This window comes from Hemicordylus capensis, chromosome 2, assembly GCF_027244095.1.
Source record: "Hemicordylus capensis ecotype Gifberg chromosome 2, rHemCap1.1.pri, whole genome shotgun sequence".
Lineage (NCBI taxonomy): Eukaryota > Metazoa > Chordata > Lepidosauria > Squamata > Cordylidae > Hemicordylus > Hemicordylus capensis.
Genome location: NC_069658.1, coordinates 256,130,150 through 256,155,725, shown reverse-complemented (window position 1 = coordinate 256,155,725; position 25,576 = coordinate 256,130,150). Strand labels below are relative to the sequence as shown.

The 25,576-nt window shown below is 49.0% G+C and overlaps 1 protein-coding gene across 6 annotated transcripts in view; it reads left to right on the top strand.

The window, feature by feature from the left end:
- The first annotated feature begins 812 nt into the window (after positions 1-812).
- The window catches only part of LOC128347157 (uncharacterized), a 67,994-nt gene continuing 43,230 nt past the window's right edge, over positions 813-25,576 (top strand). For 4 of the 6 annotated variants that reach the window (XM_053301359.1, XM_053301362.1, XM_053301358.1 and 1 more), the window contains exons 1-2: positions 9,529-9,697; positions 15,549-15,644. In XM_053301359.1, the coding sequence (XP_053157334.1) occupies positions 9,652-9,697; positions 15,549-15,644 (142 nt within the window). In that variant the 5' untranslated portion in view covers positions 9,529-9,651. Of the gene's footprint in view, positions 942-1,144; positions 1,489-9,528; positions 9,698-15,548; positions 15,645-25,576 lie in introns of those variants that run through there. The other 2 variants (XM_053301361.1, XM_053301360.1) reach the window with 2 other exon arrangements.

The window sequence follows — 25,576 nt, the reverse complement described above, 5'->3', positions numbered from 1 at the left end:
TGTCCCTACCCTGCTGCTCTAGAGACCAGCAGCCAACACAGCTCCTGACGTGTCCTTACATAATAGAGACACATGTACTACTGGGAACTGGTAGGAGAGAACAGCTCTCTCTGCTTCTGGAACAAAAAAAACACAGGCAAAAAGAACATGTTTTGAAATTAATTAATTGAGCAATACACATTAGCTCATAAATGAAATGCATCCAAAATGTTGTGACTGCCAAAATAATCAGAAATCCAAAAACCTCTGGTTTAAGATGAGAGTTAAGATGCTTTAAATTTTGACTCGTGCTCTAAAAAGGGGCCCATCTTAAGTTCTGCACCACATAAGCTGTGAAGATTTTGTAGAGTCTCATATTTGATGGTGGCTTTAGAACTGCACCCACACTTTGTCTAATCAGAGAAACATCAGGCAGAAATTCATCCAGGGCATTTCTAGGAAGTGATTAGGGAAACTGCACCTTTTAAATGTCTGCTGGATGCATCCCTCCCCAGCCCAATGTCTCACTGAAAGACCAAGGCAAATTGTGGGTGCAGCCACTGCAGCCATTTAAACACAGAGACACACACACACTGCAGCCATTCCACACACATTCTGCTGCCATTCACACAAAACACACATACATTGTAGCCATTCACATATTGTAGCCATTCATACAAGTGTGCGCACACACTCTGCCATTGTGTGTGTGTTTGTGTGAATGGCTTCTGAGTTCAGCTGTCCCTGAATGACACCACAATGTTTCATGCATTTCCAACTGGAAATGGTTCTAAGACAAAACATTTTGGGCTCTTAAGAGGCAATGTGGAAAACAAAGGAATGGAGATAAGAATGAAATCACAACACAACAATGACATCTGGGGAAAGGGTCAGGGAGAAAATGACAACATCAAATGCAACATTGGAAGGCTACTCTGGGAAGAGCAGACACAGCTGAGAAGGTGAGCAAGCCTTTCTAAACATCTAGCCTTTTCCCCTTCAAACAAACTAACAGGAAGAGGGGAGTTTTGCAGGGGTTGTTTCTCTTTAAAGGGTAGGTCTTAGTCTGTGTGTGTGTGTGTGTGTATATGTGTGTGTGTGTGTGTGTGTGTGTGTGTGTGTGTGTTACTTGTTAGGGTTACTTGTTAGGGTTAAGATATCACAGGGCTGGGAGTTCTTAGGAGTTCTTACCTAACTCCAGTGTTTACTTAGTGGGTGCCTGGAGGGGGTGGAGTCAGTTAGGGCTGGGAGAGGCCCCACATTCCTTTCCTTTGATTCGCATCCTGTGCGACAGTTGGAAGGCTACTCTACATATGAGGTGAAGGCCTGAGAGCATAGCGAACAGAGCACAGCAAACAGGGATAGGAAATAGGACGTAGGAAATTTGCAAACAGGATGTAGGAGTTTTGCAAACAGGATGTAGGAGTTTTGCAGGAGTTTAGCGGGAAGTGTGTGGGGGAGCCTGGAACAAGCCCCTGCGATCACAAGGAGCCTGGTGGAGAAGAGAACGTAAGTACATATCCCTCCCTCGTTTCCCTCATATTCTTGGGAAAGGCTGTTTGGACAGTTAAATAGTTGACCATTAGAGCTGAGACCTATCCTAATCAACTATCTAATAAACGGACAATAAGCTCCCTAAATACTGTAAAAAGCCAACAAAAACAGTATGAAGATAGAAGGTCAGCAGGGGAAGGGGCACTTCCCAGTGTATTGCACAGAGTGCCACATGTATGACTATTTGCCCCATGGGCAGAAGTCATGGGTGTGTGTTTGGTGCAAGGAGCTCCTGGCTCTCAGGGAACAAATCTGTTCCCTTGAGACCAAGGTGGCGGATCTGGAGAAGCTCAGAGAGACAGAGAGGCATGTGGATGAGACCTTCAGGGATGTGATAGAGGCATCCCACTCCAGGGCTGGTAGCTCCTCTGCTGTCAGAAAGAATAAAGGTGGACATTGGTCTGAGCAAGAGGGAAATGCTCCTTTAGAAGGGACCCCTTCCATGGATGATGAGCCCATATCCTCTCGCACAGGGGATACTCCTCTGGGGGGATGGGGGCCTCCTTGTAGTTGGAGATTCAATCATTAGAGGGATAGAGAAATGGCTTTGTGACCCGCGTGTTGACCGCATGGTGACTTGCCTGCCTGGTGCAAAGGTTGGGGACATCACGCAGCGTCTAGACAGGCTCCTAGGAAGTGCTGGGGAGGAGACAGCTGTTGTGGTGCATGTCGGCACCAACGATGTGGGGAAATGCAGTTGGGAGGTCCTGGAAGCCAAACTTAGGCTGATAGGTAGCATTTTGAAGTCCAGGACCCCCAAGGTAGCATTCTCAGAAATGCTACCTATTCCACGCCCAAGTACTGTGAGACAGGCAGAGCTGAGGGGTTTCAATGCATGGATGAGACGTTGGTGCCGGGAGGAGGGGTTTAGATTTGTTACGTACTGGGAAAGCAAGGCCACCTGTACAAAAGGGACGGGCTGCCCTTGAACCAAGATGGAACCAGACTGCTGGTGCTTAAAATCAAAAAGGTTGCAGAGCAGCTTTTAAAATGACACCTGGGGAACAGCCGAAGGGAGCTGGGCAGTATCCCGTTTGGCAAAAGCCATCCTTTAAAGTGTGAGGCTGCAAAGAATTCAGATAAAACAGAGGGGGACAGAGCAGAACCAGATGAAGAGCAGATGGGAGCCTGTGCCAGCAGGTCAAAGAGTCAAAAGAAGAGCTTACATCAAGGGAGAGATTCAGCATATAGGTGCTTGTATGCCAATGCCAGAAGCCTCCGAGCCATGATGGGTGAGCTGGAGTGCTTGGTTGCTAAAGCAGAAATAGATATAGTGGGCATAACAGAAACATGGTGGAACGGTGAGAACCAGTGGGACACTGTTATCCCTGGGTATAAACTCTATAGAAAGGACAGGGAGGGGTGCCTTGGAGGAGAGGTAGCACTGTATGTTAAAGAAGGGATAGAATCTAACAAGCTAGAAAACCTAAGTGGACTGGAGTCCTCCACAGAAACCCTGTGGGTGACAATACAATCATCAACCCTTTAGGGAACAGTGACCATAGTGCTATCAAACTCAGCATACATGCAGGGAGAGAATCACCAAGGATGTCTAACATGGACATTTTGAATTTCAGAAGAGGAAACTTCTCTAAAATGAGGAGTATGGTGAAAAGAAAGCTGAGGGGGAAAATCAGGAGAGTCACTTCACTACAGAGTGAATAGAGTTAACTCAAAACCACAATACTAGAAGCCCAGTTAGATTGTATAGCCAAAAGGAGGAAAGGTTCCACTAAGTCCAGGAGGATTGCTAATGGGTACTGTCAAGGAAGCCATAAAAGGGAAGAAGACCTCCTTCCGAAATTGGAAGGCCTGTCCAAATGAAGAGAACAGAAAGGAACACAAACTCTGGCAAAAAAAATGCAAGGTGACAATAAGGGAGGCAAAAAGAGAGTTTGAGGAACATTTAGCCAAAAGTATCAAGGGGAATAACAAAAATAACAAAAACTTTTCTAAGTACATCAGAAGCAGGAAACCTGCCAGGGAGGCAGTTGGACCATTAGACAATGAGGGAGTGAAAGGGATTATTAAGGAGGATATGGAGGTTGCAGAGAAGCTGAATGTGTTCTTTGCATCTGTCTTCACGGCAGAGGATACTGAGCATATACCTGTTCCTGAACCAGGCTTTTTAGGGAAGGAGGCTAGAGAGCTGAGTCAGATAGACGTGACAAGGGATGATGTTCTAAACTGTCTGGAAAAACTGAAAGCTAACAAATCACCAGGGCCGGATGGCATCCATCCAAGAGTCCTCAAAGAACTCAAATGTGAAATTGCCGACCTCCTTGTTAAAATATTTAACTTATCCCTGCATTCGGGTTCTGTACCAGAGAACTGGAGAGTAGCAAATGTAACACCAATTTTCAAGAAGGGATCCAGGGGTGTTCCGGGAAATTACAGGCCGTTTAGCCTAACGTCCGTTCCAGGCAAATTGATGGAAAGCATCCTCAAGGATAAAATTGTAAAGCACCTAGAAGAACAGGCCCTGCTGGGAGTGCGCCAACATGGCTTCCGCAAAGGGAAATCTTGCCTCACCAACCTTTTGGACTTCTTTGAGAGTGTCAACGAGTGTGTGGATCAAGGTGATCCAGTTGACATAGTCTACCTGGACTTCCAAAAAGCTTTTGACAAAGTTCCTCATCAAAGACTCCTGAGGAAACTTAGCAGTCATGGGATAAGGGGACAAGTCCATGTGTGGATTGCTAACTGGTTGAAAGACAGGAAACAGAGGGTAGGTATACATGGAGAGTTTTCACAATGGAGGGAAGTAAGAAGTTGGGTCCCCCAGGGATCAGTACTGGGACTGGTGCTTTTTAATTTATTCATAAATGATCTAGAAGCAGGGGTAAGCAGCGATGTGACCAAATTTGCAGATGATACCAAACTCTTCCGGGTAGTGAAATCCAAAATGGATTGTGAGCAGCTCCAAAAGGATCTCTCCAAACTGGGGGAGTGGGCGACAAAATGGCAAATGCGGTTAAATATTAGCAAGTGTAAAGTGATGCACATTGGGACGAAAAACCCCAACTTCAAGTATATGCTGATGGGATCCGAGCTGTCGGTGACTGACCAAGAGAGGGATCTTGGGGTTGCGGTGGACAGCTCATTGAAAGTGTTGACTCAATGTGCGGTAGCTGTGAAAAAGGCAAATTCAATGCTAGGGATCATTAGAAAGGGGATTGAAAATAAAACGGCTAACATTATAATGCCCTTATACAAAACTATGGTGCGACCACACTTGGAGTACTGCGTACAATTCTGGTCACCACATCTTAAAAAGGACATTGTTGAACTGGAGAAGGTACAGAAGAGGGCAACCAAGATGATCAGGGGCCTAGAGCACCTTTCATATTTAGTTAGTTAGTTAGTTAGTTAGTTATTTGATTTATATACCGCCCTTTCAAAATAGCTCAGGGCGGTTTACAATTAAAACAAGCCACTAAAACAATAAAAAGCTAAAACAAATTAAAAACAATATAGCAATTAACAATTTAAAAACATTTTAAAACAGAAATTAAACAGTTTATGGTAATTAAAAGCCCAAACATCCGGTTAAAATTTAAAAACCCTGGAAAGCCAGGCCAAACAAATACATTTTAAGGGCTCTCCTGAAGGCTAATAGAGAATTCAAATTACGGATTTCCGCAGGAAGCGCATTCCACAGCCCCGGAGCAGCCATAGAGAAGGCCCGCCTCCGAGTCGCCACCAGACGAGCTGGTGGTAAATGGAGACGGACCTCCTCAGATGACCTTAATGTGCGGTGGGGATCACGCAGAAGAAGGCGCTCTCTAAAGTAACTTGGGCCTAAGCCATTCAGGGCTTTAAAGGTAATCACCAGCACTTTGTATTTTGCCCGGAAACATATCAGCAGCCAGTGCAATTGTTTCAAAATAGGTGTAATATGGTCTCCCCGGGTTACCCCAGAGACCAATCTGGCTGCCGCATTCTGAACTAATTGAAGTTTCCGAACTACGTACAAAGGCAGCCCCACATAGAGCGCATTGCAATAGTCAAGCCGGGAGGTTACCAGATGGTGCACCACTGTTTTGAGGTCATCCTCCTCAAGGAATGGACGCAACTGTCGAATCAGCCGAAGCTGATAGAAAGCACTCCTGGCCATGGCCTCCACCTGAGAAACCAGGGTGAGGCTTGGGTCCAGGAGTACTCCCAAGCTGCGCACCTGCTCCTTCTGGGGGAGTGTAACCCCATCCAGCACAGGCAGATCTAACTCACTCCTCAGATTCTGAGCCCCCACAATGAGCACCTCCGTCTTGCTTGGATTCAGCTTCAATTTGTTCTCCCTCATCCAGCCCATTACTGCCTGTAGGCAGGCATTTAAAGAGTGAGTGCCATTTCCTGAAGATGAAAAGGAGAAATAGATTTGGGTGTCATCAGCATACTGATAACACCCAGCACCAAATCTCCTGATGACCTCACCCAGCGGTTTCATGTAGATGTTAAAAAGCATTGGTGACAGAATGGAGCCCTGAGGGACTCCATATAAAAGCTACTGCTTTGAGGAGCAACTGTCACCAAGCTCCACCATCTGGGATCTATCCGAGAGATAGGAACGGAACCACTGCAAGGCAGTGCCCCCTATTCCCAACTCCTCCAGGCGACCCAGAAGGATACCATGGTCGATGGTATCGAACGCCGCCAAGAGATCCAAGAGGACCAACAGTCACACTCCCTCTGTCGATTCCCCAGTAAAGGTCATCCATCAGCCCAACCAAGGCTGTCGTAACCCCATAGCCAGCAATAAAGCCAGTTTGAAATGGGTCTAAATAATCAGTTTCCTCCAAAACCGCCTGGAGCTGGTTAGCCACCACCCTCTCAATTACCTTGCCCAGCCAGGGGAGACTGGAGATTGGCCTATAACTATCCATCGCTGAGGGATCCAGGGTAGGCTTCTTAAGAAGAGGTCTAATTATTGCCTCCTTCAAACAAGGAGGCACCCTACCCTACCCCAGCAATGCATTTATGATATTAACTAGGCCATCTCCAACAATCTCTCTGCTAGATCGAAGCAGCCAGGTCGGGCAAGGATCCAGAGAACAAGTGGTAGGCCGTACCGCTCCAAGCAGCTTGTCCACGTCATCAGGAGTCACAGATAGAAACTGATCCAACCTAACACTGCAAGAGGGATTGCTGGATACCTCCCTCACAGACCCTGCAGAAATAGTGGAGTCCAAGTCGGCCTGAATACAGGAGATTTTATTCGCAAAGAACCCACTAAAGGCGTCACAGCAGAGTGTCTCTGGGAGCTGATTTGAGGCAGAAGGAGCAGAGATTATACTCCTCACCACCCGGGATAACTCTGCCATACGTGAACCGGCAGACACAATGCGCGCCGACCAAAACTGCTTTTTTGCCGCGCGCACTGCCATTGCATAGGTCTTCAAATGGGTTCTATGCTGCATCCTGTCAGATTCGAGCCGAGTTCTCCTCCACCTGCGTTCCAGTCGCCTACCAAGCCGCTTCATCCCCCGCAACTCCTCCGTGTACCAGGGGGCCATCTTAGAAGCAGGCCTGGAGGGACGCTTAGGAGCGATAATATCTACTGCCCTGGTGAGTTCTCTATTCCATGTTCCCACCAGGGCATCGACAGAATCACCGGGCGCACCAACATCGAAACCCTCCAAGGCCTTTTGGAAACCTGCTGGGTCCAGCAGCCTTTTTGGGCGGACCATCCTAATAGGTCCATCACCCCTGCAGGGATGGATTGTGACCATGATACCAACCTTAACCAGGTAGTGATCCGTCCATGACAATGGGGTAACCACCGGATTCCCCACCCACGGAACACCCCCCTGATCTGAACAAAAGACCAAATCGAGTGTGTGGCCGGCAACATGAGTTGGTTCAAAAATTAATTGGGATAGGCCCATAGTTGTCATGGCCGCTATGAACTCCTGAGCCGCACCAGACAAGCCAGTCCCAAGGTGGATATTGAAGTCCCCCAGCACCAAGAGCCTGGGGGACCAACACCAACTCCGCGACCAGCTCCATCAGCTCAGTTAGGGAGTCAGTTGGGCCGCGGGGTGAACAGTACACTAACAGAATCCCCAATCTATCCCTAGTTCCCAGCCTCAAGAATACACACTCAATATAGGTCAACTGTCTCACAGGGGCCCTGGTAAGGGAGATAGTATTTTTATGGACCACAGCCACTCCACACCCCCACCCACTTCCCCTAACCTGCTCCACAACAGAGTAACCTGGAGGGAGAAGCTGAGCCCACACTGGGCCACTCGCTTCCCCCAACCAGGTCTCAGTTATAAATGCCAGGTCAGCTCCCTCATCCATGATCAAATCATGAACAATTTCGGTCTTATTTTGAACTGACCTGGCATTACAAAGGAGCAAGGTCAGGCTCTGTGGGTAGTTGGTTCTGCTCCCCAAGGCCCGAGAGTCGTCAGAACAGTTGGAAGTAGAAATAGTTACTAAATTACTAATTTCTCTTCCCCTGTAACGGCCAGCTGTTCTGCCAGCGCCAATTCTTCTATTCCCCACCACTACAGCAATAGCTGCCCCAAAACTGCCAGGTGCACCCCCTGCATTATCCCCCTATGAGGCAAAACTACAACACCTGGGGCTTTTTAGTTGAGAAAAAAGACGACTGCGGAGAGACATGATAGAGGTCTATAAAATCATGCATGGTGTGGAGAAAGTCGAGAGAGAGAAATTCTTTTCCCTCTCACACAACAATAGAACCAGGGGTCACTCCATGAAATTGATTGCCAGGAGGGCTAGGACCAACAAACCCAAGTAGTTTTTCACACAACGCGTGATCCACTTGTGGAACTCTCTGCCACAGGATGTGGTGACAGCCAACAACCTGGATAGCTTTAAGAGGGGTTTGGATGACATCATGGAGGAGAGGTCTACCAACGGCTACTAGTCAGAGGGCTGTGGGCCACCTCCAGCCTCAAAAGCAGGATGCCTCTGAGTACCAGTTGCAGGGGAGTAATGGCAGGAGAGAGGGCACGCCCTCCACTCCTGTCTGTGGCTTCCAGCGGCATCTGGTGGGCCACTGTGTGAAACAGGATGCTGGACTAGATGGGCCTTGGGCCTGATGCAGCAGGGCTCTTCTTATGTTCTTATGCATATCCCTAGTGAGAAATTAAGGGCAAAACAGGAAAGAAAGCTGCTGAGTTTTGTTTCCATTCCTATAGAGAGGAAATCCAAATCTCAAGAGAGATGTTGATACAAGAGAAATTTGGCAGCATCTCTGTCTGGTACATCCACTGCTGCCAAAACCCAGCCTTATCCCTGTCCAAGCTCAGCGTCTCGGTTCCTGAGGAGAGGCAGAAAGAAAGGAATGTGGCAATGGAGGCTGGCCGGAGAGGGGCTTGGAGCACCTGCAGCCAGCATATCTAGTAGGGCTACTGACTTCCCTGACCCCAAGGCAAGCTCCTGGGTTGCTTTGGGGCAGAAGGGAATGGAGGCAGCAGCACTTGGGGCTGCTTTGTGAGGGATGGCAGCAGTCACTGACAAAACAATGACAATTTGTGTGTGTCTGTTTAGAATGGACGTAGATCAGCAGACAGCTCCAGGGTAAGGAAAAAGGATGCCTGTGCATCCCTAAATGCAACCTGCACATTAGCCCAATTGAGAAATGATGCTCTATGAGTGTGCAGATGGATACAGGCCCTTCAAATGCATGGTATAGATAGGGAGTGAACTGTACCTGTGTTCAGCATCACATGTAAATGACTGTACCAGTTTCACATGTAAATGACTGTACCTGTTTACAGAGCTGTACATTTGTATCTGCTACATCTTTCTCTTGCTGCAGACTTCCTTTTACTTCCTTTCTGCTCAATTAGCAGTTCACATTTTTCTCCTGTGAACTGCTCTGTGCAAATCCTATTTTTAAAGGTTGGCATACAAATAAAGTATATGCAAATCACTCGATTCTTGCATCATGACAGTATATAACCACCTCCTGTTTGCTTTCCAATAAGTGGGTGTTTCCCTTCACTGATTTATGCCCTATATCATTGTGCTTTGAATAGTCAGCACTTACTTCTCCGTGGAGAAGAGGCTGATTTAAAGGCTGCTTCTACTTTCCTCTTGATCTCATCGATCTTTCAAGCTTCATTGACAACACTGAGCAAGATGAAGATTCTTCTAATTGTTTTGGTTCTGCTTTGCTGCACTTTGGGTGAGATGAAGTTTCTGGTTTTGGTTGGGCTGAGATTTGACAGGGTGTCTTCAAGCTATCACTAAGCTTCTGCAACTTTTTTTTAGGATGAGACATTGTAGAATTCATTCCTGAAAAGAAGAAGCTAGGATTTAGAATGGAAAGGGGGAAAGCCCTATCCTGGCAGATCCCTGAAGCAGTATTAATCTTTTTAAAAAATTATTATTCCTCTCCCATCCTTCCTTTAGCGGTTTTGGGGTGTTGCATGTGTTTCTCCATCTTCTTTTACCCTATCATACACTATGCCATTTTATCCTTACTACACACTAGGCTAAGAGAGTGTGACTGGCCTAAAATCACCCTGTTGCAGGACAGTGGGGATTTGAACTCAGTGCTCCCAGGTCCTTGTCCCATACTTGAACTAGCATAGCATGCAGGGCTCCCTTTCCCTGTTTTCCAAGTGGTGGCATTGCTCCCCACCTGCTGTGGCTGGCTGGCCTGTTCATTCATTCGTTTGTTTTCTTTCTTTGTGTCTTGCTTCCTTCTTCTGTCCGCTGCCAGCATTCCTCTCCTTCTTCACCCTGCACACAGAAGGAATAATTTGTTGGGGTTAGTGATTATTTAGCAAAGCACCAAGGAAGCTAACACTCCAATTGCAGAGTTTAGTTGTTGCAGCTGTTTAAGTAACAAGCATGGAGATCACTGCAGATTCTAAGTTACATAAATAGTTTATTGGTGAAGTACATTGGAGATAGGAAAACCTGTCCTATCTACCAGCTACATGATGAATAGGTGGGGAGAAAGAGAGAGAGGCTTCCATCTTCTCACTAGGAGGGAAGGAAGAGGACTGACTCACTATAGGAAGTACCTGAGGAGTCAAGGCACGGGTCCTAGAGCAGAGGCAAGCAGGGACAGGTAAGGAGACCCTCACTAGCTGTTGGGAATTCTCTCTGGTAAGATATACCTTTCTAATATAGCAGAGTGCACAGAGGCACAACACAGCGGAGTCTGCCCAGGCATGCGTGTATGCTGAGAGCAAAAAAACTTGGAGCCAGTTCATAGTTTCAAATCAAAATAAGGAGTATTTATTAGTGAACTCCATTCTAGATAGTAAATTGGAGAGATAGGATCTCTAATCTAGCTAGCTAGATGGATGCATCTCTGCACACATGGTGCAGGGTGAGAGGAGCTTGCATGTTGCAAGGGAGAAGGAAGGGAAGGGAAAGGAGGGAAGAGGAAGTAGTCAGGAAGGAAGGAAGGAACTCAGTCCCTAAGAGTAGAAATCTACATATCAAAGGGATAGTGTCAGAGCAATAGAGAAGGGATGACCAATGTCTTGACCTCTCTAGCTCACTGACTCACTAGTCTGTTCCCCTGTCACTGAGACATGAGACAGAGCAGAGTCCTTCACTTCCAACACATGTCTTGACCTCTCTAGCCCACTGACTCACTAGTCTGTCCCCCTCTGTCACTGAGACATGAGACAGAGCAAAGTCCTTCACTTCCAACACTAGCTACCTTTGCTCCTATTGCTCCTAGTGGTCATTAGGATAGTTGGTGCAAAAGGTCGATGCCCTGGATAGGGGTGTGCAATTCGGGATTTCAGGTGATTCGGCTCGGACCTGAACCGAATCACCCCTGTTCTGTTTTGTGCCCGAATCTGGGTCACCCGAATCACCCTTGATTCGGTTCGGATTCGGATTTAATCTGAATCTGAATCTGAATCGATTCGGGGGGTAAAAAGGGGCCCAGGGGCAAAATTTTGGGATGGGGTGGTAGAGCCCAATGGGTAGAGTCTACCACCCCAATTTCAGGGGGATTGGGCAAAATCCTGATTTTTGGTGAATTTTTAGAGTTTTAGAGACTTTGGGGCAGTTCGGGGGCATAGCATGGGATCTGGGCAAAAGGAGTGGGGTGGGGTGGTAGTGCCTAATGGGTGCAGGCTACCACCCCAATTTCAGGGGGATTGGGCAAAGGGCTGGTTTTTGGTAAATTTCTGAAAATTTCATGTCTTTGGGGCAGATTGGGGCATAGTGGGGCAGAAAGTGGGGCCTGGGGCAGAATAATGTGGTGGGGTGGTAGTGCCTAATGGGTGGAGGCTACCACCCCAATTTCAGGGGGTTTGCACAAAGGGCTGATTTTTTGAGAATTTTTGAAGTTTTAGTGACTTTGGGGCAGTTTGGGGGCAGAAAGTGGATCTGCCCCAAAATAGTGTGGTGGAGTGGTAGTGCCTAATGGGTGGAAGCTACCACCCGAATTTCAGGGGGATTGGGCAGAGGGCTGATTTTTTGAGAATTTTTGAAGTTTGGGTGTCTTTGGGGCAGATTGGGGGCAGAAAGTGGATCTGCCCCAAAGGAGTGGGGTGGGCTGGTAGATAGTGCCTAATGGGTGGAGGCTACAACCCATCCCCAATTTAAGAGTGATTGGACAGAGGGGTGAATTTTGATGAATTTATTTTTATGAGGTTTGTCTTCATAAGGTGAAGTGTGCTAAATTGATTACTTCCTCATATTATTCATAGTAAAGGAAAGTGTGAAAAAGTGAAAGTGGGGTCATGAGAGTTGTTTAATTGAAAAATATCTCATTTGCCATGATAGAATGAGAATTCACACCTCAGAAGCCCCCAAACTGCCCCAAAGTCACTAAAACTTCAAAAATTCTCAAAAAATCAGCCCTTTGTCCAAACCCCCTGAAATTGGGGTGGTAGCCTCCACCCATTAGGCACTACCACCCCACCACACTATTCTGTCCCAGGCCCCACTTTCTGCCCCAATATGCCCCAATCTGCCCCAAAGACATGAAATTTTCAGAAATTTACCAAAAATCAGCCCTTTGCCCAATCCCCCTGAAATTGGGGTGGTAGCCTGCACCCATTAGGCACTACCACCCCACCCCACTCCTTTTGCCCAGATCCCATGCTATGCCCCCGAACTGCCCCAAAGTCACTAAAACTTTAAAAAAATCACCAAAAATCAACCATGAACCGAATCACCCGAATTTTTAATGCCCGAAATTCGGGTGATTCGGCTCGTGCCCAAAAAATATCTGGGGACATCGGGGGTGATTCGGTTCGGCCCCGAATCACCCGAAATTGTTCGTTTTGGGCACAGATCGTTCTGTGCCCGAAATTTTTTGCACATCCCTAGCCCTGGAACTCCAATTAAATTTCTCCTTCCTCCTATACTGCCACCATGCTGCTCCCTCCTGTATATCATGGCTCTTCAGTGCTGGGAGGATTGAGGCAGGAGTGAGTGGAGGGGAAGGGAGTGGGGAAGAGAAGATGAAGAATAAAGGAAGAGTGAGAGGATGAGAGAGGAATAGGAAGACAAAGACAGAAAAAAGAGAGTGCAGGAAGAAATACAGGAGGGCAAGGAAAGGAAGGAAGGGGGTTGGGAGGAAGAAAGGAAGAGAGTGAAAGAGGGAGGAGGCGTAGGAGGAGAAACAGAGAAGATGGAGAGAGGCACCTTCCACTGCGAGAGTGAAGGGCAAGCGAGAGGCAGAAGCAAGGATGGGAGTGAGAGACAAAAATTAGAGGCGGAGGAGGAAGACGAAGACCGAGGGTAATGAGAGGCACCTTCCCCTGCATTAGTGAGTCAAAAGGAAGGTGAGTGAGTGAGTGAAGGCTGGTGCAAGAAGGCAGTGGCACCGAAGCAGGTGTGTGGTGATTGGCTAGTATGCACGGTCAATCAAGAGGAATTTAAATTTAGAAACTTCCTGGAGATAATTCCTGAGGGAGAGGCTTTGGAATGGAGTGCAGAGGTGGCTATAAAATTCAGTAGGAGTTAACTGACAGATTCAATAGGGACAGTTAGGACTAAAGAGAGGATCTCTGCTTAGGGTCCTCTAGAGCAAGACTGAGGGTGGACTTGCTGATGAGTAGGTTTTACACACCAGGCATGACCTGTGTAGAGCAAGCTCTCCTCCATGCACACCCACATGGACAACCTATCCATCTTTGCCAGGCATTCCATCTTCCCCCCTTTTATCTGGGTCTCAAAGAGCAAGGAAAAGTGTGGGTTACTGGGCAAGTTAGAAGTGAGTACAATTTGTGACATTGCACAACATCATTACTGATCACAGAACTCTAGTAGCTGGTTTTGATTTTATAACCAATAGAAAGTTCAGGACTTATAAGCAGGGTTGGCCCAAGGCTTAGGGCTGCCCCAGGTGAAGCAAGGGAAGGCAGGCATGTGCTCCCTGTCATCTGTCCTTTTGGTGACCACAGCAGCAGCCACCAATAGGGATGTGCAAACTGGCTCAACCTCCAGCCAGTTTAACATTGAACTGGACCAGTTCAAGAGCTCACCCTTGAACCAAACTGGTCCCGGTTCGGTTCAAGGTTGAGCCGAACCCACCGACTGGCCAGTTCAGGCCTGGTTTGGGGGTGTCGGTGATGTTAATTTGTGCGGGAAGGTGGACTTACTGCCTCTGAGGGCTTCTGTGGTCTCGGGGGTTGCTAGTGCTGCTGCAGCTGTCTGTGTGTGTGGTGGGGTGGTTCTCCAGCAGATCCCCCTCCAACCACCAGCCTCACCCTCCTGATCTCCCCCAGACCACTCCAACCTATTTCAGGCCTCTCTGAGAGAGGCCTCTCTGAGTGAGACAAACCGAGACAGGCCCCTTGTTTGGGATGCCAAAATCGAACATGCTGGGCATGAATCGAACTCATGTTCAACATGAGTCACGTTGAACATGACTCGAACGAAACTGGGAAAACCGATTTTGTGCACATCCCTAGCCACCATGGCCACTTTCATCCGCTACTTTCTCTGTGTCTATATTGACATCACTATAGTTCACCACAAGAATGGTGGGTGCAGGTGGTGGTCATGGCAGGCATCACAGGCACAGCAGACAGAGGCTTGCCATTGCCTGCCTACCCACCATCCCTCCTGGCCACCTCTGCCAACACCCACTGCTTTCATGGCAAGCCCTCTTCCTCACCCTTGCCACGGCCATCACTCTCCACATTTCATGGTGGGTTACAATGACATTATAAGTAACACCATTGTAACTCACTGTGAAAGCCGCAGGAGGAGGAAGCTGCACTGTGGAGGGAAGGGGAGGAGGTCGGGTGAGATGGTGGGGAGCACCCACTGGTCCGCTTGAAAGGCACGCATGCTCCCTCAGTGCACACTGTCCATGTGGGTGAAGGGCACAGGCTGGCCCTGGCTCCCACATGACTCAGGTCCTCACTGCCCCTGCCCGCTTGGCACCCTGGGTGACCACCTAGTTGGCCTAGTGGGTTGGCTGGCCCTGCCTATCATGATAAAATGTTGAAATGACTCCTCATCTTCACAATGCTTGAACTACTGTACTAGTATAATTAGCACTTTGAAAAGTGCCTATTTTTTGAGTCAGTGGGGAAATTGTCAGGAAGATGTCCAGCCCTGCTCATTCAGTTGTGTGGGAATTTTTATTTATTGATTAATTAGGTAGTAAGGACGTTCCTCACTGGGGTACATAGCTGAGAGGATGTATGGACTATGGTAGGTTATAAGTTGCACAGATCTGTGATGAAAATGGCAGAGATTGCCAGATCTGTCTGCTAGTTTTGAAGTCAGTGTTAATTCAAATGGCCAATTAGGGTTTTTTCACAGAACAATCCCAAACCTAATTTTAAGCAGCTGTGATGAGGATTGCCTTGCTGCTGAACTTCTAATTCTTGATGATGAAACTATGGGTTGGGAAAGCTTTTGATTTCCCCTTCAAGATGGTCATAGCACCTTTGTGGCAGTACTGTGAAGCTGCCCACATATTGTAAGGGATGGTGATGGATGATTTTAACCTAGAAAACACCGTGGTTCTACATAAACCAGTGCTGCTCTGACTAGCAATCTGTGTTCTCTACTGATGTCTTTTCTTTCTCTCCCAGTTAAAGGTTCCAGGTGCTATATAGTTCCGGTGTTTGTGGGACAAGTTTCTGAAAATGACATCTATGAAAATATCCTGCTGCCATCTAAGAGTGAAAGTAGGTATTATTTTGAAACCGTTTCATTCTCATACTTCACACATTCAACAAGAATTAATGGAATAATTATCCAATAGGATTGTTAAGATGCATTGTATAAAAAAGGTTATCTCATTATAAGCCCTTTTGCTTAGAAATTTGAAACCTGTGGGCCAATAATTTGAAACTTGGCATGAATAATTTACTTGGTGTGTATAATGGCATGCATGAGTACCCAGAATGTTGGGGGTAATATGCTAGCTAAATCATTGTAAACCACTTAGAGAGCTCCGGCTATAGAGCGGTATATAAATGTAAGTGCTATTGCTATTGCTATTTGTACACCACCTAGAGGTTTACATATCAGGCGGTATAAAAATGGGAAGATAGATAGATAGATAAATAAATCTACTTGTCAAGACCCAAAAATGTATCTAATTTAAAATGCTAAAATTGCTGTTCAAATGCTTTTTAGTGAAAAATTGCCACAAGTACAAAAAGTAAATAGTGCTCAAAATGAACACTTTGACCCATTTGGTCCAATCTATAAGCAGGTGTTTCATATATTCAATGGTAGAAAAAACTAATTCTGGCTCAAGCGCCACAAGGTTTATGGAGTTTGAGCCAAGTGGTCTTAAACTGGCAGATTTGGATCATCTAATCTAAGGGGGTTGTAAAAAAGAAGTTTGTCATTACATGCTGGCAACCCAATACTCTCCCCAATGTCACATTTAGTGTTGATTCTACAGAGACAGTAGTAGTGTGCATGGTTTTGGTTCGGCGCAATGGAAAAGCCCTCCGGACCAGTCCGGAATTCCTGCGGTCCGGAGGTTCGGATGGGCGGGGGACTTTCACTTTAAGTGGGGGGGTGGTAGTACTTACCCACCCACCCCGCCTCTCTTCCTCCTCTGGTGCTGGTGATTTAAAAAATCTTCTTGGGGTGGCAGAGTTCCTCCCTGCCGCCCCTGCCCCCGTCGTTGTCCTGCTAAGCTTGGAACGAATAAGAGCTATCGGCCTGCATGCGCCCTTCGCGGCGCGCACTTGTCTCTGCATCAGTTGTACGAAGGAGTGCAACAAATGCTGGCAATCAAAAGAATCAGCCTGCCAATAAAATGAAAATCATCGAGTAAATGCACCATGGACTAGAGACCTGAGCATTTTCTCAGAGCCCATTCCAAAAACGTACTAAAAGTCTCGAAGGCCGCACAGGACACTGAGCATCCCATTGGGAGGGCCCTATCAAAATAAAACTTACCAACAAAGGAAAAGCCCAGCAGGTCGAAATCCGCTGGATGTACCGGCAAAAGGTGAAACACAGACTTGATGTTGCATTTAGTCAAAAGGGCGCCCGCACCACAAGTGCGAACCACCCTGACTGCCTCATCGAAAAAGGTGTAGCATACTGAACACAAGGCATCAGGGATGCCATCATTAACTGATGATCCCGTGGGATAAGAGAGATGGTGGATAAGACGAAACTCCCCTGGGGCCTTTTTAGGCACCACCCCTAATGGGGACACCCTCAAGTTGGGAAAGGGGGGTTGATCGAAGAGACCTACAACTCTCCCTGCCGCCACTTCCTTACCTATTTTCCGCTCCACCACCGCTTCCATGCCACCACATACTTCAGGTATTAAGCCCTAAAGGCCACCCACTGAGACTCAGATGGTATGCGCAAACCCTCCAAAAAACCCGTCCGCAGAAAATTGGCTGCCAATCTATCCAGGTAATCCTGTAACCATGACTCTAAGATGCACAGCCTAACTGGGCTGGGGCCCTTTTCCCGCAGCGGGGGAGGATTACCCTTCTTACCCCCTGCCTGGTGGCTCCCAGCATTGCCGCCCCAACCTTTTGCCCATGGGCAAGTAGAACTCGGGTGTCTGGCACCGCACAAGCCGCAGGCATGCCCAAACCTACAGGGGTTCCTGGAGCATCGGCCCCCTTGATTGAATTCCCAGCAAACCAGGTGGGGTTGAACCCACTGCTGGCCCGAGGACAGCAGATGTAGGCCGCGACAGCAGATGGCCGCTGTCTGACCGCTCGCCCTCCACGTTGCGAGAAGGGGACATTATAAGGAGCCAGGCTTCCTGGAGAGGGAGATCCCAAGGCAGGGTCAGGTCTAAAGCTGCATGCATGCAAAGAATTTCATCATAGCGCAGCCAGGCTGATCCGCAAAATCTGACACTGCTCTATGAATTATGTCTAGGTACTTAACTAACGCCAGGCCACGGGCTGGCTGTGCCCGTATGATGACACCCATGTAAATAGTATACCCAGACAACCAGTTGTTCCAGGTCTTTTCCACTGGCTTACGTTTGGAAATGGCATGGTCTTTATGCTTAACTTCCAGTTCCCGAAATAATAGGCTAAACATATCCACGTATTCACCCTCCAAAAATTTTTCCTTCGTAGCGGGAAGCAGAAGGTCACCCAGGGGAAGCCCCATACCCCCATATGGAGAGTGCTGGGGTGAAGATATCAACCCCATCGGGTAAAAGCCTGCACCAGAGGTGGAAGCCCCCGCACTGGACTGACCTGAAGCCCCTGTCCTGCCACCCCTTGTGTACCAAGCCAGGGCCCCAGTGGACCAGGAAGGGGACTGCTGGGGCATGATTGTGTATGAGAAGACCAGAAATGGCTCATGCCCCAACCCCCAAAAGAAGGTATCAGCCAGGGCTATACAGGCCACAGGCCAGTACCTTCAGGAGGTAATGGTGTGGTGTGGTCACCTGGGACTAAAGGCGCAGTTCCAATCCCTGCACTCAGACCAGGTCCTTCAGGCACGCCAGGCGCTGGAACTTCAGATGTCGCCGGAACCAATGGGCCGCCAGGTTCTGGATGCACAGGCTCCTCAGCAACAGGCACCACAACAGGCACAGCTGCACACTCAAGTGATGTCAACCTGTCAGATAGAGATTTTAACATCTGCGCTTTTGCTGCCCCCCGAGTTTGTTTCCCTGGATGAGCTGGAACCCCAGACGGGCCCGCACCCTTATCAGAAGAAATCTTCCTCGCCCTTTCAAGTGCCTCCATACGCTGGATGAGGCCCCTAATTTGCACCATGTCCATGTCATCATCGTCTGAGGAAGATGGTTGGGAGTTGGGCCTGTGAGAAGGCCGGACAGGATATCCCCCAGATTTACCCTTAGCTTTTTTAGGAGGCATGGCTTAATAATGTAAAGAAAAAACACACAGGGGCCCGGCCCACCACACACACTCCCGCAATTTGAGGAACCACCAACCCACTTGTAACCCTCAAGGCCTGCGAGCAGTTGGGCCAAAAGCCCGGATCACCCATGCCAAGCCCAGAAAAACACCATTGCGTAGCCCCTGGGGCCTCTTCCCAGTGATGCTCCCTGCCCAGGGCTGAAGCCCCAAATCAGAGACGGGCCGCACGCAGGCCACGCCAATGCCCCACAAGGTCGCAGCTCCCTTGGACACCATCAGGACGCCGCCCCACCAAGAGTAAGACTGGGCACTCCGGTGCCTGCAGAGACGGCCAAGAAATGCTGCCGCTGGGCCAAAGCCGCCGATCACCCCCCCACCCAAGCCGGGCAAAAAACGGAGCTGCATGAGCAGTTCCGTTCCCAGCAAACTCTCAGCTTCGAATGAAGCTGGGGCAGGTAGCAGCACTTGCTGCATTGCAAGCCCCTCCCCTGAGGAAGGTCCCAGCCAGTCAGGTGCCTTCTAGGTCCTGTGCACAGGCGGGACTGAGACAAACTCCCCTCCTGCAGCACAAGGCCTTAGGAGGGGCATTATTTTGTTAATGAGTTTGTAAAAGGGAAGTTTAACAAATTGAAACTTGTTGGATTTTAACTTCACTTGAAGTTTCATAAATTCATTTTATTGCATAATGCCCATATATGGTAAGTTTGAATCTGAAAAAAAATCCTCTGCTTTTCTTGGGGAATGTTATTTTTGCATTATTGATCAGATTGAGTATTAAAAATCTGTGGAGAACAATTCCTTAAAATACTTTTTAAAAATAAAAACCCTTTCTAAGAAAACATTGTGGTACAAAATGTATTGCATTCAGTTAATTTAAGAGGCAGGATTGTCCACATAAAGTTTGGTATCTGTAGGCAACAAGGAAGTATGAGCTTCAGAACTTCTTCCAAAAACTATACAAAATTTAACTGTGCATCTAGTGTAAAGAGTGATGCATCCAGCTAGTTTCAACAGCAAGATCGTCTATGCAAAATTGGTAAAACATTAGGGATTCTGACTTTATTTTGCACAATCAATGTAACAAAATATACGATCTATATATATAATTCTCTAAGGCATACCCGTGGCTACTTCTGTGCGTGGCAGTTCTCATGAGAGTTTGCGAGCAGAAGCACTGTGGTGATTGGGCAGTGGGGATTCCATATGCATATAGGGGGGAGGAGCCTGTGATATTTAAGGACAGTTGGAAAACAAGTGTTACTGGTTGGAAGATGTTCTGGATTGTAGAGGAGAGGAATCTATATATATTAAAGGATGGTGGGCAGGGGTCTGCAAAGAAAGGGGTCACGAGGGAGGAAAGAGCCCCTTCAGGAGTAGGAGGCTGCACCTGTGTGAATTAGATGAGGAAACGAGATGAACAAGATCTGTTAACTCAGGAAGGGAGAGAGAGAGAGAAAGAAGGGAAGAGAAGGGAGATGGAAGGAAGGGCAAGGGACAGGCCCAAACCTGTCAGTGGCCTGATGAGAACAAGCAGCTGTGGTGGTGGTGGCGGCAGCAAGGAAGGGCCTGGTCAACTGCTGCTGCTCCTGTGGGGAAGAGCAGGGCTTGGGTGAGGGTAGGGAGGTCTGTGGGGATAGGGGGCTGCAGCTTGGCCAATAGGCACCACAACGCTGTAGCCATGACCAAGAGGGGTGAGGGGGATGGAGTAAAGAGATGAAGGAGTGACCAAGAGGGGTGAGGGGTATGGAAGCTATGGGATGGAGGAGAAGCAGCAGGAGTGTGGCTCAGGTGAGGCTGGAGAGATCGCTGATGTGAGGGGGGCTGTGGCAGGGGGTGAGGGGAGCAATCAAGTACTAGCGTGCAGATGTGCTGCATGAGTTAAGATAGTTAATTAATTAATTAATTTAATTAATCAACCCATTGTCTGAAAAACAACAAATGACATATTTCCTGAGTTATTGGCCTCTGAATTCCCCATAACAGGGTAAAATTAACTAAGGGCACATTTGTTTGCCCACTGAACGTTCAGAAGCTGGAGTTGGAAGGGGCCAGACCTGGCACAAGTGATTGCCTGGTTCTGAATGTAGCTGCTTGAGTAGGAGAGCCCTCGGACTGAGGGAGGGGATCCCTACAGCCAAACGTCTTCAGCAAGGCAGTCTTTGTCATGAGTCTGTTAGCAGTCTTTGTCATGAATCTGTCATCCCCTTCCCTCTCATGGGCTTTTATTTTCCCTCTCCACTAAGGTGGCAGAAAAGTGGCAAGAGGCCTTGCGAGGGCTAGCAAGGTGGTGTGACACAGCAGGTGGACCGAGGAGGCTGCAGGGAGGGCAGTGTGGTGGCAGCAGGGAGCCTTGCAGAGCACAGGAACTAATGGCAGACTGCCTTTAAACATGAACTTTCTACATCACAGATACACTGTTTATGAATATAGAGGCCCCACATAGCCAGCAGCCACCTAATGGCACAGTGGGGAAGTAACTTGCCTAGGGAGCAAAAGGTTGCTGGTTTGAATCCCCACTGGTATGTTTCCCAGACTAACCTCCAGACTATGGGAAACACCTATATCAGGCAGCAGTGATATAGGAAGATGCTGAAAGGCATCATCTCACACTGAGTGGGATGTGGCAATGGGAAACCCCTCCTGTATTCTACCAAAGAAAATTTATTGTGGTATGGGGCAATTATGCAATTCTTGCATTTAGCACAACTGCAGTCTTTCATAACTATCCCAACACTACATTATGACATGCACACAACATTGCACAGTATGTCAGTCGCTGTGTCTGTTCCAGTGAACAGGCCAGTGTAGGTCTGCAGCTGACTCTGTGGCAGCCATACAACTTCAAGGTAGTGGTGAAGCTTGATGCTAACCACATCAAAGGATACCATACCCTATCCATATTCAGAGGCACACTTAACCATGGACCATGGGGATTTGGTCTGTGGCCTCCTGTCTTCTGGGGGCCCCTCCAAATGTTCTGAGGGGGCCTCCCCAGAACCCCACCACTGCCCCACACCCACCAGTGAAGTAAAACCTAAAAAAAAAACTTTTTTAAGCACCACTGCGCAGTGGGAGAGGGGGCTGCCAGTGGGTGTGCGGGCACTTGGCGGAGGGAGGCAGTGGCAAGAGTTCTTTCTTCGAGGCCCTCTCCGACTCGAGCTCACTGACTCACTTTGTTTCACTTTGCTGTGCATGCTTTTTAAAAAAGCCCCTCTACTCTTCTTTTCCTTCCTCCTCCTCCCCTCCCCTCCCCTCATTTTTATTTATTTATTTTTACATTTCTATACCACCTTTCGTTAAAAGAAAACCCTAAGGCGGTTTACAAAAATTAAAACATACAATAAAAGCAGTAAAAACATCAAGCAATAAAAACATCAAGCTAAAAACATATAAACAAGCATAAAAACACGACAACAGATAACAGATAAAAACACAGAGAAGCCGCAGTAAAAGCGATCATGTAAAAGCCTGGGTAAAAAGCCAAGTCTTTAAAAGCTTTCTAAAAGCCGTGATGGAGTCTGAGGAACGAATGGCCACCGGGAGAGCATTCCAGAGTCTAGGGGCAGCAACAGAGAAGGCCATGTCCCAAGTGCACGAAAGCCGGGCCTCCCTCATTGTCGGCACCCGGAGCAGGGCCCCCTCAGATGTCCTTGTCAAGAGCGCAGCAACCCTTGGGAGCAGGCGGTCCCTCAAATACCCTGGGCCCAAACCGTTAAGTGCTTTAAAGGTCAAAACCAGCACCTTGAATTGGACCCGGAAACGAACCGGCATCCAGTGCAGCTCTTTCAAAATGGGGGTAATATGTTCCCAACGGGCAGTTCCAGATAACACCCTCGCTGCCGCGTTTTGCACTAGCTGCAGTTTCCAAATATTCTTCAAGGGCAGCCCCACGTAGAGCGCATTACAGTAATCCAGCCGCGATGTGACTAAGGCGTGGGTAACCATGGCCAGATCTGCCTTCTCGAGAAAGGGACGCAGCTGGCGCACCAGCCGAAGCCGTGCAAAGGCACCCCTGGCCACCGCATCCACCTGAGCCTCCAAAAGCAGAGCCGGGTCCAGTAGTACCCCCAAGCTGCGTACTTGCTCCTTCAAGGGGAGTGCAACCCCATCCAGAACCGGTAAAATCTCCTCATCCCGATTGGCTCTCCTACTGACCAACAGTACCTCCGTCTTATCCGGATTCAATTTCAGTTTGTTAGCCCACCTCCACCCCATCACGGCCTCCAGCCCCCTATTCAGGACATCCACCGCCTCCCTAGGATCAGATGACAAGGAGAGATAGAGCTGAGTGTCATCCGCATATTGCTGACAACTCAGTCCAAATCCCCGGATGACCTCTCCCAGCGGCTTCATGTAGATGTTAAACAGCATGGGGGACAAGACCAATCCCTGCGGGACCCCACAGGCCAACGGCCATGGGGCTGAGCAGTAGTCCCCCAGCACCACCTTCTGGACCCTCCCCTCAAGAAAGGACCGGAACCACCGCAACGCAGTGCCTCCGATTCCCATACTCGAGAGGCGGCCCAGAAGGATACCATGGTCGATGGTATCGAACGCCGCCGAGAGGTCCAGCAGAACCAACAGGGACGCACTCCCCCTGTCTAGTTCCCGGCGTAGGTCATCCAGTAGAGCGACCAAGGCAATCTCAGTCCCATACCCGGCGTGGAAGCCAGATTGAAGAGGGTCCAGATAATCCATATCATCCAAGACCCTCTGCAGCTGGGACGCCACCACACGCTCCATCACCTTGCCCAAAAAGGGAAGGTTAGACACAGGTCTATAGTTGTCCAGGTTGGAGGGATCAAGGGAGAGCTTTTTTAATAGTGGTCTTACCACCGCCTCCTTGAGGCACGATGGCATCCTGCCCTCCCTTAATGAAGCAATAACTATCACCTCCAACCATCTGCCCGTCCCCTCCCTGGCAGCTTTTATTAGCCATGAAGGGCAAGGGTCAAGAGCACACGAAGTCGCTGGCACACTGCCCAAGATCTTGTCCACATCCTCAGGCCACACCAACCGAAAAGAATCCAACACAACAGGACCAGATGGTACCAAAGGCACGTCTGCCGGAACTGCCAAAACTCTGGAGTCCAGGTCAGCACGGATGCGAGCGACTTTATCTGCAAAGCGACAGGCAAACCGATCACAAAGAGCTGTAGATGACTCCTCCCCCATTGTCCGGGGGGATGTGTGGAGCAAGGTTTTCACCACACGAAACAGCTCTGTTTGTCTGCACTGAGCAGACGCAATGGAGGCGGAGAAAAAGTATTTCTTCGCTGCCCGCACCGCCACGGCGTAGTCCCTAAAATGGGTTCTAGCCCGTGTTCGATCGGATTCGTGACGACTCTTCCTCCAGCGTCGCTCCAGCCGTCGTCCGAGTTGCTTCATCGCCCTAAGCTCCGAGGAAAACCAAGGAGCAGAACGGGCTCCACCAAGCCGGAGAGGGCGTTTAGGAGCAACCGTGTCAACAGCCCGGGCCATCTCTCCATTCCAGAGATCAACCAAGGCCTCGACAGGGTCACCAGCTCTGGACACTAGAAACTCCCCGAGGGCCGTCTGAAATCCAAGCGGATCCATAAGCCTCCGGGGGCAGACCATCTTAATCGGCCCACCACCCCTGCAGAGGGCAGACGGAGCAGTCAAACTAAACCCCACCAGGTGATTATCTGTCCATGACAAGGGAGTGATCTCAAATTCCCCCACCTCCAGATCATTTATTTCCCGGTCGGCAAAAACCAGATCAAGAGTGTGTCCCGCCACGTGGGTAGGGCCCGATACCAATTGAGACAGGCCCATGGTTGCCATGGAGACCATGAAATCCTGAGCCGCACCCACTAGGGGGGCCTCAGCATGGACATTGAAATCCCCCAAAACAATAAGCCTGGGGGAACCCAAGGCCACCTCCGAGACCACCCCCGCCAGCTCAGGTAGGGAGACTGACGTGCCAGCGGGGTGGTCGGTACACCAGCAGAATCCCCAGCCTATCTCGGAGGCCCATCCTCAAGGACAAACGCTCGAAATTCTGAGATTGCCTGACCGGGCACCTGGAAACAGGGAGAGTCTCACGAAAGATGACCGCAACACCTCCTCCCTGACCCTCAAGGCGGGGCTGCTGCACGATCTGGAAACCTGGAGGACAAAGCTGAGAGAGACCGACCACGCCCAGCGCATCCAACCAGGTCTCCGTCACACATACCAGATCAGCACGCTCATCCACAATCAAATCGTGGATAAGAGATGTTTTTGCGTTAACTGACCTGGCATTCAGCAGCAGCACCCTAATCCTCGAAGGAGTGTTCTCAGAGCTCCCTAGGGTAAGAGGGTTGGGAGAAGGGCCAGAAAAAGGAACAGGCCTCAATTGCCTGGACCGATTTCCCCTGTAACGGCCTGCCCAACTCCCACCGCCATATCTCCCTCTGCCCACTACCCGTGATATTGCCGCCCCCACTCCAGACCCACTTTTTCGCTCCCCCAGACACATCTCCCCAGACTAACCCACCACGGCCACTTGGCTTAATAAAAACCAGAACCAGGCTTATGTAAACTCCTGCTAGCTTCTCGATTAAGGAAGATGGATCTTCAGGCAGAGGAGAGAGATCTTCTGGGACCACAGGCAGAGGAGAGAGATCTTCTGGGACCACAGGCAGAGGAAAGAGATCTTCTGGGCCCCCAGGCAGCTCGCCCCATGGCTGAGAGCCACAAGGATGAGAGCCCTTGGGCCAGCCTGCCCTATATAATGGCAGAAGCCCCAGCGCAGCAGCAGCCCAGGAGATGTAACCCACCTG